This window comes from Rutilus rutilus, assembly GCF_951802725.1.
Source record: "Rutilus rutilus genome assembly, chromosome: 22".
NCBI lineage: Eukaryota > Metazoa > Chordata > Actinopteri > Cypriniformes > Leuciscidae > Rutilus > Rutilus rutilus.
The window spans coordinates 25,613,865-25,632,544 of NC_140227.1; the positions used below are offsets into that span (position 1 = coordinate 25,613,865).

At 37.9% G+C, this 18,680-nt stretch overlaps 1 protein-coding gene across 4 annotated transcripts; it reads right to left on the reverse strand.

Annotated features, from left to right (window-relative positions):
* Window positions 1-3,132: 3,132 nt before the first annotated feature.
* On the reverse strand, window positions 3,133-18,459 carry phka2 (phosphorylase kinase, alpha 2 (liver)). 4 transcript variants are annotated; one of them, XM_084395709.1, is made up of 31 exons: window positions 17,785-18,459; window positions 16,826-16,984; window positions 16,258-16,305; window positions 15,930-16,098; window positions 14,995-15,077; window positions 14,830-14,910; window positions 14,656-14,754; window positions 14,249-14,395; window positions 13,629-13,682; window positions 13,417-13,539; window positions 13,230-13,325; window positions 12,842-12,949; window positions 12,127-12,205; window positions 11,338-11,472; window positions 11,097-11,206; window positions 10,832-10,976; window positions 10,660-10,738; window positions 10,430-10,563; window positions 9,572-9,742; window positions 9,377-9,477; window positions 9,139-9,272; window positions 8,870-9,026; window positions 7,704-7,783; window positions 7,531-7,609; window positions 6,705-6,834; window positions 6,528-6,629; window positions 6,315-6,433; window positions 5,706-5,759; window positions 5,010-5,237; window positions 4,511-4,711; window positions 3,133-3,763 (listed from the first exon to the last, which is right to left on the reverse strand). In XM_084395709.1, the coding sequence occupies exons 1-31, from the start codon at window positions 17,860-17,862 to the stop codon at window positions 3,590-3,592; spliced, it is 3,657 nt and encodes a 1,218-aa protein (XP_084251835.1). In that variant the 5' UTR covers window positions 17,863-18,459; the 3' UTR covers window positions 3,133-3,589. The 4 variants fall into 4 exon arrangements, with proteins under 4 accessions (XP_084251835.1, XP_084251836.1, XP_084251833.1 ...); XM_084395710.1 differs by lacking the exon at window positions 5,706-5,759 and adding an exon at window positions 6,040-6,063; XM_084395707.1 differs by having other exon boundaries at window positions 14,656-14,910; window positions 17,785-17,973.
* Window positions 18,460-18,680: the final 221 nt, after the last annotated feature.

Sequence of the window (18,680 nt, forward strand, 5' to 3'; positions counted from 1 at the left end):
CATTGGACCTTTGAACTGGGTAATTTTTTTCGACGTCCAAACTAGGTCCACTATTTGGACGTCCAACCATGACCCAACTTGGACGTCATATTGACGTTCAACATTGGACCTTTGAACTGGGTAATTTTTTTCGACGTCCAAACTAGGTCCACTATTTGGACGTCCAACCATGACCCAACTTGGACGTCATATTGACGTTCAACATTGGACCTTTGAACTGGGTGATTTTTTTTCGACGTCCAAACTAGGTCCACTATTTGGACGTCCAACCATGACCCAACTTGGACGTCATATTTACGTTCAACATTGGACCTGAACTGGGTAATTTTTTGGACGTCTATGACAGGTGCAGGAAATTTACATGATTATTATAATTTTTTTAATTTACAAATGAAGAGCTCTTTTCCAAAACGCGAGTTTGTCGTGTCATTTTGCTGTGTAATGAACCTATTCACTGCTCCATCCACGTTTCCAAATCGCTATATTTAAAATGTAATATATTTTTAAAATATTTAAAATATTTTATTTAAAATATTTTAAATGTACTGCAAGATGCTCGTGATCCAAGCGCCGAACCTATTTTTAGCCTAAACGCGATAATCATAAATTGTCTCTCTCTCTGTAGCTCAAAGAGTAGAGCGTTGGCACGTGGAGCAGATGATCACGAGCTCGAGTCCCAGGTAAAGCAAGGTGTGTGTGTGTGTGTGTGTGTGTGTGTGTGTGTGTGTGTGTGTGTGTGTGTGTGTGTGTGTGTGTGTGTGTGTGTGTGTGTGTGTGTGTGTGTGTGTGTGTGTGTGTGTAAGAAGCCGCTGTTTTGTTTGAGAGCACTGAGCGCGATTTATTGTAAACAAACTTTTGTGGATGGACGTCGAAAAATGACGTGCGGAAGACGTCGAAAAATGACGTGCGGAAGACGTCGAAAAAAGACGTCGCCTGGCGTTACAAAACAACCCCTTCAATGGACCAAATTTGGCCGTCCAAAAATTACATGAAAATGACGTCACTACGACGTCACATTGCGCAGTGGGAAGCATGTTTTTTTCACAAAAATATTTTTTTTGCATGTAAAAGTAAATTTTCTTGCTGTCAACTTAATCAACTGTTGTGCCAAAGCAAATTGATTCAGGTATAAAAACTTATATCATACATGTTGAAGAACTACCAACATATAAAACCATGTGATGATGCTAGCTGAAGATAAGCCCGAATTGCTAAGAGAGATCGTTTTTTTCTAAAATGTGGCGGTGGGGTAAAGTGAGACAAATGCTGTGGGGTAAAGTGAGACATGAGGCACAAGTTAAGTTTAGTCTTAAACATATTTTAATGTAATATTACATGACATATGTTTTATTTTTAATGTCATAAACATAGTAGAAAAGCCATAATGCCAAGGCAATACACTAGGAAGAAAACCTGACGGCCCGAATGAGAGGGTGCTCTCCTCTGGGCCCCAGGCAACCCGAAGGCGCCTGTTTTCCATTACCTAGTCCGATAAGAGTGTCGTCTTCCTCCTCTACAACACCCCGAGCATCCGTGTTTGGACCGTCATTGCTCCAGCAGGAGCGCCAGCAGGTGTACGGATCTGACTTTGACCAGAGATGACCCACCCTCCCTGGGGCCGGCCCGGGAGGTCCGCAAGCATGGAGCTCTTCTTCAAATACAAGATATTTTTGGACATTTTTACGAGGAGGAATATCCTTCAGTGTTTCTTTCACCCCTAGCTCACCCAGGATGGTGCACATTCACCGGTGTGCACGCCCTGGCACCGAGGGACTGGGTGTCCAAACCAGACCCTATTTACTGGAAGTCTCGCCCGCACAAAGTGCACTTTCTCTGGCCTGGGTCAGGCTGTTTCTCCACCCGGTCTGACCACCACGGTTCTCTGGTCCATGTTCCTTGTCCGAGCGGAGCATTGTCCCTCCTCCACAAAGACCCAAAGGTCCGTTTTAGGACTGACTTTGCTCCAGACTTTGCTCCAGCAGTGGCGGACAAATCCGAATCTGGCTCAGGACGGGCCACTCTCCCTGGGCTGGCCAGGGGAGGTCTGACAGCATTGAGTTTTCCAAATGTATCACAATAATTTGGACATAGTTCTTTTTTTTTAGGAGGAATTTCCTCCAGTGTGCCATTCACCCTTAGCACGCCAATGACGTTGCACCTTCACTTGGATGCGCACCGGTGGGTCATCAAAAAATGTGCTTAATTGACCAATCCCCATGATTCTGTTACTAGTCTGACATTAGTTCTGGAATGTGTGGTTGTCAAGCTAGCTGTCAAGATTCTTACTGTTACAACATGTGTTGTTATGGAAGTTTCAGAGTGGAAAAAGTAAGTGGATCAGTTTACCCCCAGCTGGTTCACTTTACCCCCTTGATTTCTCTGGTCTGTCTCAGTTTACCCCTAAGCTGGGGTAAAGTGAGACACAAGACAGCTTTTTTAAAAACAATCATATTTTCACTGCCCTTCGTCCTGAATACATTCTAATAATTTCCATTGCTAGGAAACATCCTAAATTAATGGGAAATGTGTAAATTTGACTGATATATAATTTTAGCTTGCTTAGAGGGGAACGAATGTAAAAAATGTCTCACTTTACCCCACTCTCCCCTACTATCAATTGTCCATGAAGAAAACTTCAAATGCCCCTTTTGCTTTTCAAATGTCACAGATCAAAACGTAGGCTACAACAAAACCTAAAACATGTTTCGCTATTGAAATGATTTGATCCATCATATTTCTCTTGATTTTCTCCATTAACTGTCACCCTATAAAATAAATAAGATTCGTGATATAAACCTATGTATTAACCTGTTTTCAGTTCACTAAATCTTCAAACGGCTAATTTGCCAGTTTACCTGTGCAAAAAAATAAAATAAAAAAATGCTTTTGCACTTGCTAGGCTTTACCATGAGTTAGAAGAACGTTGCATTTTCATGAAAAGAACAGAATATAATTTCATTTTTTCACATGAATCTCAAGAGGTATTGCATTTTGTAATGCCTGTATGTTTACTGTATGACTCTTTGAATAAGAAGAACCAGTTAGCCTAAATAACAGATTACATAGTACTTTTATAATGTAATAAGTTATAAGATATTGTTAGGAGGAAAACACAAGTCTCAAAGCTTACAGTAATACAACACAATGTTTTCTTTAACTAGAGACAGAGTACAGATCACCAGAACTGGCCTATAGACATTCAATTTAAGCTCCAATTTAATTAAAATAAAACACATTTCTATGAACATAAAATGATAAATGCTTTAAAATTAGTTAGCCAACCAACCAACAAAGATACTTAAAATGTCCAGATTTAAATTAATTAGGCTATATATTAATTATTTTGGAGTTATTTGCATTTTACAGTTCTTAAAAAGAACTGTATACTTCAAACACAGAACAGCACAGTGGTCCATTTCCTACAGTCCGTTAGTTTCAAAACATATCCTGTGATATTTTAGTGGCTTCCCTGTTGATGCTTGTCCTTTGCTACCGAACTGAGGTCAAATGATTTTTCTCACAGTTAGATTAAATGAAACCATTCAAAGATCAGTCCAGAAGGTCACAGATTTCCTGGGAACTGCAGTCTTTACTGCATTAGACAGCTGCTGCTTGGCAGGAAGTCTTGAACATAAGTGACCACAGCCTTGGAAAGATAAGTCATCGTACCATAGCTGCCACTAGGAGCACTGTCATAAAAGAAGTTGCAGATTCCTGTGGCAGGATCTTTCTCCAAGAAATACTCATTGGCTCCGTTGGACCTCTGCAATAAAAACACATATGCAACAGTATGAGTGACCTGATTGTGCAAAAGCTGGAATCTAGACAAAAGAAGGCCACTTTGATGTAAGTGTGATACATCTAAAACATAAGAGTTTTGATTTGTTTAACTTTTTTCATCAGTAAATAATTTCCATAATCCATAATTTGTGTTATTTCAGAGTTTTGATGACATTAAGAGGGACCTATTATGCCATTTTTCAAAGTCTTGATTTTGTTTTTGGGGACTTCCAGAATAGGTTACATTCAAATGCTTGAATGTAAAAAAAAAAAAACACACATTATTTTTCCACATAGTTTACATTGTTGCAGCACCTCTCTTCCCAGTCTGTCAGTAATGCTCTGTTTAGTTCCTGTCTCTATGAAGCCCATCCTTCCGAAAAGCATAATTTACTCTGATCTGGTTGGCTGGACCGTGATTGGTCAACTGCTTTGAGTGTGTTTTCGGAAATGTCGCCCCCCAAAACATAACCGCAAGTTTCAACACACTACAAACGCAAATGAAACAGGCCACACCCCCCTTTTTTGCATATGCTCTGGGCTGGAACTATTTAAATGAAGAATATTGTGACGTGTACGCTCCCAGAAGAAAACTCAAGACTACAATCCTGGCGTTTGAGGGAGTTCAGAAACAGTGCGCACTGCTATAGAGAATAACAAACCATGCAGCATATAATGAGCATCTTATGATTACACATAACAGCATATAAAAAAAAAAGTATGATGATACCTGATCCTGCTGAAAGAGATCATTGGCCATGTGGACAATGCGGTCGATGTGAATAATTCCACCAATACTGGGAATCTCCATGTCGGCCACAAGCATCAGCACCATAATGGCCTCCACCAGCAGCTGTCTGTACTCAGGCTGTGGGACATGATTCAGTACAGACTCCACGTGCACTGCAAACTTAATCTCTCCCTCTGTCATCTACAATAATACACACAGACAACAGACAATGTACACATGGTTATAGGTATTTCAAGAAAAATTCCAGATTTGTGTTTCAATATAATATAGTATAGCAATCTAAAATCTAAAATAAATATATGAATACTGTTCAAAGGTTTGGCGTTGGTTTGATTTTTTAAGTGTTTATGAAATAAGTCTCTTACGCTCAACCAAATCTGCATTTATTTGATCACGTAAAAACAATAACATTTTTGAACGGTAGTTAAGAGGCTCAGTACATTATAGTGTGTAAGTGTGTGCAGGCGTATGTATGCACCTCACTGGTGGTGGAGGAAGGCAAGACGTATCCGGCAATAGAGAGGCCGTGACATTTCTGGAGAATCTTCCAAACTTTCTGGTAGAAGCCCATGGGCACCCTGTTTATGGCCCCGTCTAATCTGCGTCTCCTCAGCCACTGGCCCTGGCGCTCCTCCCACTGCAGGTGTGAGTCGCCTGTACCGGTCGGAGACAGGATCCCACTGGGAGTGGAGGGGCTGCTGCATCGCTACAGACACGCATCCATTTCCATCATCAGTATATCAAAGATATGTGCAAAGGCAGAGCTAACAATGACGGGCGTCGGTTTAAAAGTGACAGCTCTTATGGTTTAGTAAGCAAAAACTAGGACAAATAGCTATAGCTAAGGATGTCATAATGTCAGCCCATGCTAGGTGAGTGAAATGACCACAACAAGACAAGACTGTGACACATATTACAAATGTTAAATGTCTGTTATGGCTGCAAGTTTGTCCCATTTCAACTCAGATAACTAATCTGAAGCACTGAATTTTTTTTTTTATCAAGAGCCAATGAGTTGAATTAACCCCTACAAGATAAATTAATCTTTAATCTTTTAAATGGCCTTTTTTTTTCTTTTCTTTTTTAAGAAAGAAAGAAAAGTATTTAACAGTGGAGAGCGGGAGTTAACGGAGAGGGTTTTTTTTTTGTTGTTTTTTTGTTTTTTTTGAGTTACCGTGGAACGCGGGGATGTGAAATTACTGCTGATGGAATGACTGCTGGTAAAGATCTATGAGGATAAAAGCAGAACATACAAACATTTATAATGAACATAAGAATGGAAAGTATTTCAGACGAATGAACATTTGAGGCATCATACAGAGAGGCTTACAGTCAAAAAAGATGCTTCAAGATGTGTATGATATGAGCAAACTGAACATTACTCAGAACTTTCATGGTTCGACAAATGTGCTGTGACATCTAGACAGAATGGTCTCTGCACACAAAAAACTAATCTAAAGTATTTGCGGAGCATGCCTGAAAAAAACAATTTTACAAACTCAACCCACGCTTATGGGTCTGGAGTCATCGAGCTGAAAACAAAATAATATAAATGTTATTTAAATGCAAGTCAAGTCAAGTCACATTTATTTGTATAGCGCTTTTCAAAATACACATCGTTTCAAAGCAGCTTTACAGAAAATGAGTCCACATTACAATTTATAGTGATCTGTTATCAGAGGGAACTGTCTAATGTACACTAGTAAAGAAATCTGTTTATAACATCTTAAATGGCAGGGAAACAATGAAACATTAAAACACTTGAGAAATTATTTCACTCAACCTGTTTGATTTCAGTCTTGAGTTTTCTGATGCCCGTTCGCTCTGTCTTGGTGGCCCCCGTGTGTCCGAGCTCATGGATGGAGATGGCAGGACTTGTAGCTGAAGACTGAATAGGACGCACTTTCACACGATACAGGGAAATCATTAAGGAACAGACCAGCAGAAATATTTGCTGGAGTAAATAGCATGAAAACTAAGGTTGAATAATACTCACTGCTCCTCTCTACACCAAACTCTTTCCCGCTCAGGATGTGATGTAAGAGGTTCTTCATGTCAAATGGACTGAGGCTCATCAGGCTCTCTGACGCCTCCTCACCTGTAGAGGACAGATTCATTGCAGTGAATTTACAGTAAGCGAATGAAAAGATTTGCATTGTCTGATTGGTTGTACCTGAGCAGTGTAGACTGCGTGCAAGTTCTGTAGCCATCACTTGCATGATGAGCCCGATGCGCAGACGCAACATATCTCCGAATAGAGATGGCTGAGAGCGCACATACATGGCCAGATACGCCATGATCTCCTGAATTCAGAAGTTTAATAAGTGAATTGAAAAAAAAGCAACACTACCTCAGGGCTTAAAGGGATACTCCACTTTTTTTGGAAATAGGCTCATTTTACAACTCCCCCAGAGTTAAACAGTTGAGTTTTACCGTTTTCGAATCCATTCAGCCGATCTCCGGGTCTGGGGGTCCCACTTTTAGCATAGCTTAGCATAATGAATTGAACCGGACAAGACCATTAGCATCTCTCTCAAAAAAATGAACAAAGAGTTTCGATATTTTTCCTATTTAAAACTTGACTCTTCTGTAGTTACATCGTGTACTAAGACCGACGGAAAAGGAAAAGTTGCGATTTTCTAGGCTGATATGGCTAGGAACTATACTCTCATTCCTGCGTAATAATCAAGAAACTTTGCTGCAGTACCATATCAGCCTAGAAAATCGCAACTTTTCCTTTCCGTCTCCGTCGGTCTTAGTACACGATGTAACTACAGAAGAGTCAAGTTTTAAATAGGAATCATTTTTTTGAGAGAGATGCTAATGGTCTTGTCCGGTTCAATTCATTATGCTAAGCTATGCTAAAAGTGGGACCCCCAGACCCAGAGATCGGCTGAATGGATTCGAAAACGGTAAAACTCAACTGTTTAACTCTGGGGGAGTTGTAAAATGAGCCTATTTCCAAAAAAAGTGGAGTATCCCTTTAAGATTAGTGCTACCTGTGTGAGTACTGCAATGCTGATGTCTTGTCCACTGGCTTCATAGATCAGGCTAATCAGTTCCTCAGGAGGAAGAGGACTACAAATAAGAGAATTGGTTAAGTAACAGGATAATATTAAAATGATTTAAAAATCAACATCTAAAATGACTATAGGCAACTAAAGTCACTCACACTGTGATGACCTTCTCTCTGGGCTCAGGAGGAAGACCCACTGTTAGCTGTTTATGATGGGAGATCAGATCTGTACAAGCCTGTGTGCATATAAACAAACAACAAAAAACTATTAGAGGCAAAATTGTTGGTCATGGTGGAAATAATGCCACTGAAGGTCAAACTGATATAAATAAATTTTAAACTTTGTTAAGATTATTTTGTTTCTATTTATGTTTTATAAATCTAGTAATTTATATTTTATGTATTTTCATAGTTTAGGATTAAAATTTGAGTCTGAAAAAGTAGTAAAAACACATGATGAATAAATGAGGGAAAAAGTTTCCAAGATAGTTTTAATGTGACATTCACTACTGTTCAAAATTTTGGAATTCTTTTTTTAGAGCAAGAACGAAAATAATACTTTTATTCAGCAAGGAGGCATTAAATTGTTCGAAAATGACAGTAAAGACAATTATAATATAATAAAAGATTCCGATTCCAATAAAAGCAGTTATTTTGAACTTTCTATTCATCAAGGAATCCTGAAAAAATTTGTATCATGGTTTCCATAACAATTTTAGGCAGCACAGCTGTTTTGAGCATAATAATAATAATTATTATTCTCGAGCAGCACATCAGCATATTAGAATGATTTCTGAAGGATCATGTGACACTGAAGACTGGAGTAATGATGCTGAAAATTCAGCTTTGCCATCACAGGAATAAATTACTTTATAAAAATGTATACAAATATATTAAATTGTAAGAATATTTCACAACATTACTGTATTTTTGATTAAATAAATGCAGCCTTGATGAGCATAAGAGACTTCTTTATTAAAAAATGTAAAAATCTTACCAAACCCAAACTTTTCAATGATAAGTGTAAAAAAAATATATATATATTTAGAATATAGAATAATATATATATATATATATATTTAAAAAAAATGTTTTGCATTTTTTAATAAAGTCTTCATATCTTTAATAACATATCTTCATATCTTTAATAACTTTAAGTCTTTAATAACTTCTTTTAATTAAAAGAAGTATTAAATATATATATATGAGAGAGAGAGAGAGAGAGAGAGAGAGAGAGAGAGATTATTATAATTTTTTTCAACACATGAAACATAAAAGTGCCTGTAGTTGACAAAAATGCATTGATTAACATTGGGTCTCACTTCAGCAAGGACTTCCACCCTCTTCTTCAGGATGCCTGAGATGTAGCGGATGAGGCCCCATTCCTTACACGCTCCGGCCCGAACATAAAGCTCCTCGAGAAGAGAGCGAACCGACGCATCACCTTGTCCTGACAGATTTACCACCCAATCCGGACCCCTAAACACACACAAAGAGAATGATTTAATAACTGATTTCAATTAAAATGGCTGTGTTAAATAACAAAATATTAGAATGGATATGTACAGTTGATTTGTATGTATGGTCTTACTTCATAGCATAGAGGACATAGAGGATATCTGCCTGGTCCTGAAGGGTTGGACAACGCTTTAGCTGATTGACCAGATAGGCAAAGTCTGTGTTCCCATGAGAATCACGTGGCAAGTGCAGGTCAACACTATCAGCCTAGAGTGTTTGCAGATAAAACCACATACACATCAAAACTATGTGTCATACAAGTGCATTCATTTAATTCTCCTCACTTTATGCTTGCTAGAGTGTGGACTTGCCTTGGTGTGATGAGAAACATTGTGCTGAGCAACATCTAGCAGGTTCAGAGACTTCCTGTGTTTGCTCATGATAGGGGCAACAGGCAAATACATGGAAGGCTCTGAAAAGCACATCATATAAGGAGATGGCTAGTCTTCCACTAAAAGAAAGCATGGAATCAACTTTACAAATAAAGATTGATCTTGGGGGCTTACTGGGCATGTTGTGGCCCTGAACCTGGGCCATGAAAGAAAGGATGTCCCTGGTGGTGTGTTCAGCACTGAAAACATGGTGCTGCCCCCTCTGGATGGGAGGTAGATGGCATTTTGTGGCAGTGCTGTGCAACAGATCTGTGAGATACTGGTCAAACATGTCTACTGAATCTCCTGCAAGAAATAAAAGATAAATAAATAAATAAAATGCTAGAAAATAAATAAAATAAAATGTTAATTTAGGCATCACAACATTATAATGTACAGTATGAAAAAGGAATATTCACTTTGAGATTTGCTATAGGTTACATTTATCAGTGTTAAATTATTAAATTATTGTTAAAAATATTTTTTGTGATTATCTAAGTGAGCTTATAGGTAAAATGTAAATGTTCTAAAATCAGTGGATAACTGATATGCAGTATTATTTTAGTATTATTTTATATACTATTTATTAATATTTTGAATTAATATTTTAATCTAAATTGCAAAAAAAAATATATATATAATATATTATTCATACTTTTTTTTCTTCTATTTAGCTTTTAAGCTGTAGTTTTATTCATTTTAGAACTTCAACTTATTTATTTCAGTTCAAAGCAACAATTCAGATTTAAATTTTTTTAAGTTTAGTTCATTTATATTTTATTTTATTTCAGCTTTAATAGTTTTATTTAACAATGGAACCTTTTCACAGACTGAAATGAGGCATTTCCACAGTTATCAACATTGCAAATGTTTTTTACAAAAAAGGAATTCAGCTTGCTTCGCGAGTATTTCTAATACAATGGTAAAGGTATGTATATATTTTTGGGGGACAGATTCTTTACAAAGCAGCTGTGTGTCAGTCGGTAGGGATACCTGAGGGCCCAAAACTCTCTTCCTCTTCCTCCTCATCCTCCTCTAGCAGCTCCTCTTCAGAGTCGGCGTCCAAGAAGGTGAGTTGGGTGTGGAAGGAGGTGGTGAGGAACGAGGAGAGGTTTGCCATCTGTACCCTAAAGAGCACAGGGATTTGAAATGAACCACATCTGTTCCTTAAACATCATACTATACAAATCTCTTTTTATTATTATTGTCACAAACTGTCTGACCTTGCTCCCGCAAAGTAGCCATCTTGAAGCTTCCGCAAGGTGGACAGAATGCAGGGGTCAACACTGTCACCATCTTCAACTGACCCAATAATAGAAACAAAGAAACTGTTAATATTATTTTTTGCAGATTGTGACAATATGTTCTGAGGATACCAACAAGAAGTAGTTCTACCCAGCATGCTCTGTGTGATGGGGAACGTGAGGGTCGGTCTTCCAGTCATCCGCCAGCAGGAAGAGAGGTAAGCAAGCTCTGTCCGCAACATCTCTACAATCATCTGGTTATCCAAGGCCAAGTAGAAGTGATGCTGGTCAATGAACTATGCGGAAAAAAAAAGTTGAAATACAAAAGTTGTATTGCTTTTATTAGACTTTATGACTGTGCAGTAGGTCTTCTACTAATAATAGATTTCCTGCCATGTGAGATAATTCGTATTTACCTGTGGAGTGAATGTGTAAGTACCATTTCTGATCACATAAAACTTTGAAGTTCCCAGGACACCGATGTGCCTGTATGGTCGCCCGCTCAGATTCAGTTTTTTATAGTTACCTATGCAACGGAGAAAGGAAATGGTTTTAATTTAACCTAGAACCTTAAATACCTTCTTCTCAAAGCAATTCTACAGATGCAGCCGTTTATCTAGCTTTGTCCTGTTAGTCATGGTAGATCTGAACACTTACCCAGTTTCACATAAATGTGGCTCAGGATGCGAGCTGGCATGACCCGGATGGGCAAAACCTCAGAGACAGTCTGAACCTCAATCCCATGATCCCTCAGAAGCTGCTGGATCTGCTCTGACTCAGCAACTACACTCACTAAACAGAACAAATAGAGCTGCTAGCAAAAGGTCAATTTTCTCTGTTCAGTAAATTATAGCGTCAAGATTCTAGTAATGAACCGAATCTGCTTCAGCCCAAAGCAACCAGCTGGGTCATTCCTAGTATGTGGCAGATTTTCATATCCCCTAATTTAAAATATTAATAAAATATTAAACTCACACATTTTATAGATGGAAATCATATCATAAAGCTATAATATTATATAGTTTATTATGTTTTACATGAAAAACAGCAGGCTAAATGTTCGATGAATTCTCTGATGTGTTGTGATATTTGTTGTTTTGTCTCACTCAAACACAGTGATCATTGTTTCCTTTGTTAGATATCACAGAAATTGGTATGATAATAATATGATAATATAATCATTTTAAAAGTTAGTTAATTCTCATTTGAGCTGTCACTCCCTTACTGAGCAACTTTTGCCCTTTATCGCTTTATTTCCTTTGTATCCTGTAGCACTTTATATCTTGCTAATTTTGTTGTAAAACTATTGTGTATGGCATAATATTATATACTAGGTAATAACAGGTACAAAACTTCTACACAATTTAAGAAACTGTACAAATTGGTCTGTGTCTTGATAAGTACTGCATAACTGTCCTTATAAAATAAGAAATAATATTTACAAACCTTGCACAACAACATCTGGCTTGAATTCTTTAGAAAATCGTCTATTAAGAGGATCAATCTCTCCAGGGGCCAGAAACCCCTGATAAAAAGAAATAATTTGTCAAATAATAGCAAAAGGAGCAGAATAGATAAAACATTAAGGATTGCACAAGAAACACTGACATTAATATCTAGTTCAGATGGCGCAGACTGACAGATTCATTACATGTAATCTGCAAGTAATCACACCATTACCACATGGCAAGCTGATTGACCTTTGCTGGTTCTGCCGCCAAATGAGATTGCTTGCTTAACATTTAAATAGTCTGGTTCAGTGTTTGATGTAAGCTGGTCCTGCAGCACACTATCAGAGTTCCTCTGACACCCTCCACTTCCCCCAGCTCCACCTGTCTAGATCTGCCTGGGATTCACGTATGTCTATTGATGCAGCAGCATCATATCTTACATGCTCACAGCAGCGTGTCTGTGTATCTAATGGCAGTAGCCAGTCTGTTCTTGCTCTGCAGCAGCAGCATGCATAGCAGGTCTAGTCCACCGAGACCAAAAATATTAACATTGCCATATTCATTTCCATGCCAAAACTACTTGTCATGACTGATATTTCACATGTGTGAAAGGTAGTACTTCAACAGTTGACATGATATCTCATACATTTTCAGATTACATATAACACGTTTAATATGAAAGCGGATCCTGTCATTCCAGGCTTCAGTACCTCAACCAGCAGACTGCCCAGGATATACAGTGACTGGCCCCACATATGCGGGAGCTGTCCAGAGGCCACACGCTCCACAGAGCGAGGATTCCTATACTCCTCCTCAATCTGAACAGGAAACAAACACACAGATGAGCAACAGATTAAAACATTTTACCCAGAATTGTTTTTTTGTCACATTTACTGACCAGACTGCAAACACACATTTGAATCACTTTTCAGATTTTAGGCACAATTGCATCTTTACACAGTAAAAAATTAGTATTTTGACATAATAAATATGTATGACAGCAAATGATAATTTGTTGCAGATGAAAATCAGACATTTATGAAATGTGCATGGTCCTGATATGAGTAACTAAACTAGTTCTAAAAAGTTGAAACTCACTTTGTCAGCAGGTACAGCGTAGAGTTCAGGCACCAGACGAATCCCGTGTTTGCCCCTGATCAAAACTTCATCAAGAGCCTCTCTGTATTCCTGCACCTATGAGGAATGACACAGCCGTCAATCATCACTACGCAATTAGTGGCCATAATTCTTACTAAAGATGGTTTACAGGATAGCCTGTTCATACCTGTTCATGGTCCTCATTAAAGATGCCATCAAGAATAAGGTAAGTCCAAAACACTGGCCACTCACATTCAATGTTCTCAAAGAGCTTCAGCTCAGCTGGATCATAGTGAAGTCGAGTGGGGTCCTATCACAACCATAAAAATATAGAATGCATGCAGTCACATTAATAGAGAACTAGCCACAAAATACTTATTTTGTGTAAAATCTGCTTACCTCTTTCGGGGTCCTGTATCCATCTCGGATAAATCGGCAACAACCGTAACGTCCCTAAAATTATTAAAATATGCTTAAGCTTGTAATTAATAAATAGAAACCACAGTTGAAAACTACAGAGCCTCTAAGGGGAAATGGTGATGGAAAAAAATATGATATCATATTTCAAAGCTTTTGTGTTCCCTCGCAAAACTTTTGCATTCTCTCACGAAACTTCTGCATTCTTTGGCAAAAGTATTGCGATCCCCAGAGAAACTTTGCACTTGCTCGCAAAAGCACTGTTTCTCCGGGGAAAACAAATGTTTTGCGAACGAAAACAATCGCATTGAAATAGAATTGTGGGTAATTCCATCTCAAGTGATCAAAAGCAACCATTTTTAATTCCCCCCCACCAGAAATAATACATTTTAAAGAATTACACTCTCTCACACATTCTCGCTCCCAAAAAAAAAAAAAAATTAAGATACATTTCAAATTAACAGGTCAAATGTTCTGCATGTACACTATACTTACTAAGGTACCCCTCAGAAAAAACATTACAACATTTTCTTCGATAAAAATGGTCCATTAATAGATTTTATTAGACATTTAAGATGGATTGTCCCGCAACACCACAGTACCTGCAGCTTGGTGATGATTTCACCCTTGGTGATGTTGGCCAGATCTGCATCCTCCACTGCAAATGCCGGAAAGGAGATCACAGAGAGCAGACCAGCATCTATCTCTTTAGAGGTGGAAGCTCGAGGCAGCATGGAGCACAAGATAGACTAGAAACACAATGAGAAACAAGATGTTTGACTCAGGAAATCTTATTGATTGAAGAAATTTAATTTTAACTGTGAATCATTCTTAAAAATAACCTGGGTTGCATCTCCCAAAACCATTGTAAGCCTAAGTAGATCATAGAGACCATTAGTGCCAAAGGCTTCTATGATCTCCTTTGACATATGACGCACTTGGGAGACGCAGCTCTGGTCTGTAAAATAAAAACGAATTAAGAAGCAGGTACAAACTCTGATTAATTTACCTGACAGTGTTCTACTTCATCTGGGAGAACATGAATGACTGATTTTGGGCCTCCGTGAGCTCCAAACAAGTCAAGCTCATCAATGGCCTCCAAAGCTGCCTGAAAACATGAACAGCAAACTAAATCAAAATCAACTTCTGAATGAACATAGAGACCAACAGATGGCTCTCCTACCTTAGCCATTCCGACAGAGCTGCCATTTAGTTCGGGAATTCCCTGATTGGTCTTGTCTCCTCTCTCCCACATCCCATAATCCTGCAGGGGAAAATGAACAGGGCTGTGATCCCAGTTCAGCTCTGGTATACAGTATAACCTCTTGTTAAACCAGTGAGAACTTACAGCCACTTTGTATGCTGCCTCGATGTAGAACACCAGGTTCTGGATAAACGCCACCTCGTCCAAGTTAGATATGATACGCAGACCTGCGATATGATTTCAACAACAATGAAAATGGTTGCTGAAAATTAGAAACTCTACAGCACAACACAACTGTCAAAGGCTACATTTAAGACCCCATGGCAAATCAGCTTTGAGGCAAATCTATACAGAATCTGTGGACTATTTTCACATATTCTGCCTTAGTTTTTAGGGGAAATCTGCAAAATTCTGTGCTAACTATGATTTGCAGCTGAAAACCTTTTTAAATGTACCAAAGTAATTAGTAAACAAAGGTGTGAAAGATGTAGAGAATTTGCAAATGATAGCCGTTTAAATTCTGCGTAGATTACGTAGTTTTTGCACAAACAGATTTTTGAGAGCCTGGCTACAAGTACTCGTAAAAAATTTGTATTTATAACATATACAATTTTAAAAATTATAGTGATTTTCTCAAAAACACGATTACTATACATATTTTTGTCCAATCAAAGGTTCTCTAGAATGAAAATGCGAGTAAAGATGTATATGACAAGCAAATCCTTTGATACATCCCACCCTGGATTTCATGTTTCATTACGGACACAGAAAAGAAAACTGTGCTGGTCAAGAAATTTCAATGGGTCTTTAAAGGCATAGTTCATCTAAAAATGTTGTTTCAAACCTCTTTGTCTAGAAAGAAGATATTTTGAGCAATACTGGAAAGTTGAAACCAAGCAGTTTTGGTGACTATTGAATTCCATTGTATGGACCAAAAACATTCAAAATCGTCTTTTGTGTTCCACAGATGATAGAAAGTCATACAGGTTTGGAATGACATGAGGGTGAGTAAATGTTTGAATGAATGAATTTTCATTTTTGACCGAACTTTCTTTTTAAGGATCAATTGTCGTTCTCACCTGAGGCGGTCATCTGAGCCAGGATGAGCAGGTACAGTGAGGTGGCATCGACCTGAAGGTGCCCCCATTGATCATCTCCAACCACTGTGGCACAGGTGGGTGTGTGATATTTGGCATGCAGGCAGTCCTTTGTGCTCTGTGTGTGTTTGAACTTCTCTACCTTTTCCACCTGCCGTAATATGCACGTGCTTAGCCAGGCCAGAGACGTGTGTGTTCATATGAGTGCAGAAAATCAATGAACTAATGTATAAAATAAAGAATAAAAACTAGCTCAAATGAATGGGTTTAGAATAACAAATGAGTAAGACCACAGAGTTAAATGCCATACCTGTCTCATCATACACTGCAGCAACCCCTGCATTAGCTTAACCACACTCTGAAAAACATGTTTTATTAATAATGCAAGTAGTGACTTTATCTGGAAGGAATGAGCAGCACAATATTTTGAATACATTTATATTTACCAAAAATTGCAAGATATATATATGTATTAAATCAGCATATTAGAACAATTTCCGAAGGATCATGTGACTGTAATGGGATCATGTTTTCGAATATTCAGCTTTGCATCACAGAAATAAATTACATTTTAAAATATATTAAAATAGAAAACATTTATTTAAAATGTTAATAATATTTAAAGGTTTTACTTCTTTAAAAAACATGTAAAAATTTTTGGCTTCTTTGTAAACATTAAATAATCTTACTGACCCCAAACTTTTGAACATGAATCAATCATAATAAGACTTTAAGACCACATTATAAGAAGGTGTTACAGTCTTTGGTATGTACAGTCTAGTGGAAGCAATCATCCAACCACCTGTTATACAGTAGTCAACGGCAATCTACTACTAACAATGCTGCAACAGGTGGTCATGTTTTGAAGTTCTAGTCACCTGCTCAAGCTCGTAGGCTTTGGCTTTGTCCTCATCGCGGTCTGCATTTTTGCGGTAAGCCATGCCAAGCCCCCACACTGATAAGATGCTGTAAACATTATCTCGGACCCAGGCATCCTTCTGCTGCTCGCTAGCTGGCAGTAGACCTGTCACTGGATTCTATATGGAGAGGTCAAACCCATCTTTATTAGTTCACACCATATAATTAAAATATAAGTCTGATTTGTTATGCTAATTCTCAGAGCATTTATATATTTTATACATGGTATTTTAAACACTAGATGCCTGCTGTGAAAATGTTAAATCATATAATAAATAATCAAACATAGTTATGGTGATCACTTATTGTTAGTTACTTATGCAGTTTCTTGTGCTGTGCATAAAGCATCAGCTCAGCTTTTAAAAGAATTCTAACATGCTACAGATAAAACCAAAAATTCCCTCACTCACAAGTTATTTAAAGGTGACCTTTGTTCAAGCCTTATTTATTTTTAGATTCCTCCTGTCAGAATGGCCCCAATGGTACAGAAGAATCTCAACCACAAGAAACTAGAAATGCCCGTGTTTTTTATTTGAACTAGATTTTGATTCTCAAAAATTGTTTTACCAATCTTTTAATAATTCAGTTTTACATAATGGACAATATAGTTCAGGATGCAGTACTGCAGACCAGAATAGAATATAGAAGAATAGATCAGAATATATTAAATAATGTATCATAGGCCTATAGATTAGAACAGTAAAGTAAAATAAAATACATTAGTGCATAATATAGCAAAACAGAATATAGAACATAATATAGAACAAAACAGAATAGAATGTATCAAAAAAACAGAAAAGAATATAGAATAGAATAGCACGACATACAGTATAACACACTAGAGAAAATAAAATAAAAACAGACTAGAATAGAATAGAATAGAATAGAATAGAATCCTCAAATCATGTTTTGAACAAACCTGGTGACATAATATTGTTTCATGAACAAGTCTGGCAAATCCATCCAACCTCACTCCTGAATTACTGCGGCTCCTCATTCTGTCATCTGTTGTTGTTGACCTATGATCTATTTATGATACTGTCATGGAATTTTGAATAACCTTCTGCTTCCCAGTCGATTACAGGAGGAGAGCATGCAACCAGATCTTTACTGTATTAGTGACTCATGATTAGCCAAGACGTCTCCGCAGTGTTGTCTATCCATTTACTCCATAATAAAAACGATTAAAATACACAGGCTCACCACACAAACAGGCTTTTCAAAGTCATTAAACGCCCTTTTGCCATTTTAAGCATCTGTATTAAAGTTATGCATGTTCGTTAAGCATTGCACATCCCGCATGAATGTTGACAGCAAACGGGAGCCCGCCCACATGATGACGTACGGCGGTTTGAGTGACAGGAAAACCGTGAAGTTTAATAATCCTTCGCCAGCATCCAGGGACGGACGGAAGATTTCTAGTTATTTTAAACAAACATTGCAATTCGTAGGAGTTTTCTAATCATCCACACCTATTCCTCTTGCTAAGCACTACCAAGACGTTAATTAAAATGTCATGTTTTTGGGTTTAAAATGGAAAAATCCGTTTAGGTTCTCCTTTTGACATTGACAGTGGGCTCTGCCTACGGTATGCGCTCTGGACCAAACGCGATTTGTTTTCATGTAGAAGATCGTCTACTGATTGGTTCATGATGACACGCGTCATAATCTGAAAACCGCGCCCACTGATGGGGGGGAAACAATTCAACCCTTTACATTGCTGTACACTCTGTCAGTCACACAGCAGCTTTTATGCATTGTTCTGTCTTTTGTTAGAAGCAAGAAATGACAAGGAAGCAGCTTCACGCAATACAA

What these genes read in the sequence shown, in the direction of transcription:
- phka2 (XM_084395707.1), bottom strand. Translation starts at nt 17,862, where the DNA reads ATGAGGAGCCGCAGTAATTCAGGAGTGAGGTTGGATGGATTTGCCAGA. An exon ending in TCAGGGCCACAACATGCCCA is followed by an intron (nt 9,478 to 9,571) that starts GTAAGCCCCCAA and finishes TGTGCTTTTCAG; the next exon opens with AGCCTTCCATGTATTTGCCT. An exon ending in GGGTGGAAGTCCTTGCTGAA is followed by an intron (nt 7,784 to 8,869) that starts GTGAGACCCAAT and finishes ATATGCACACAG; the next exon opens with GCTTGTACAGATCTGATCTC.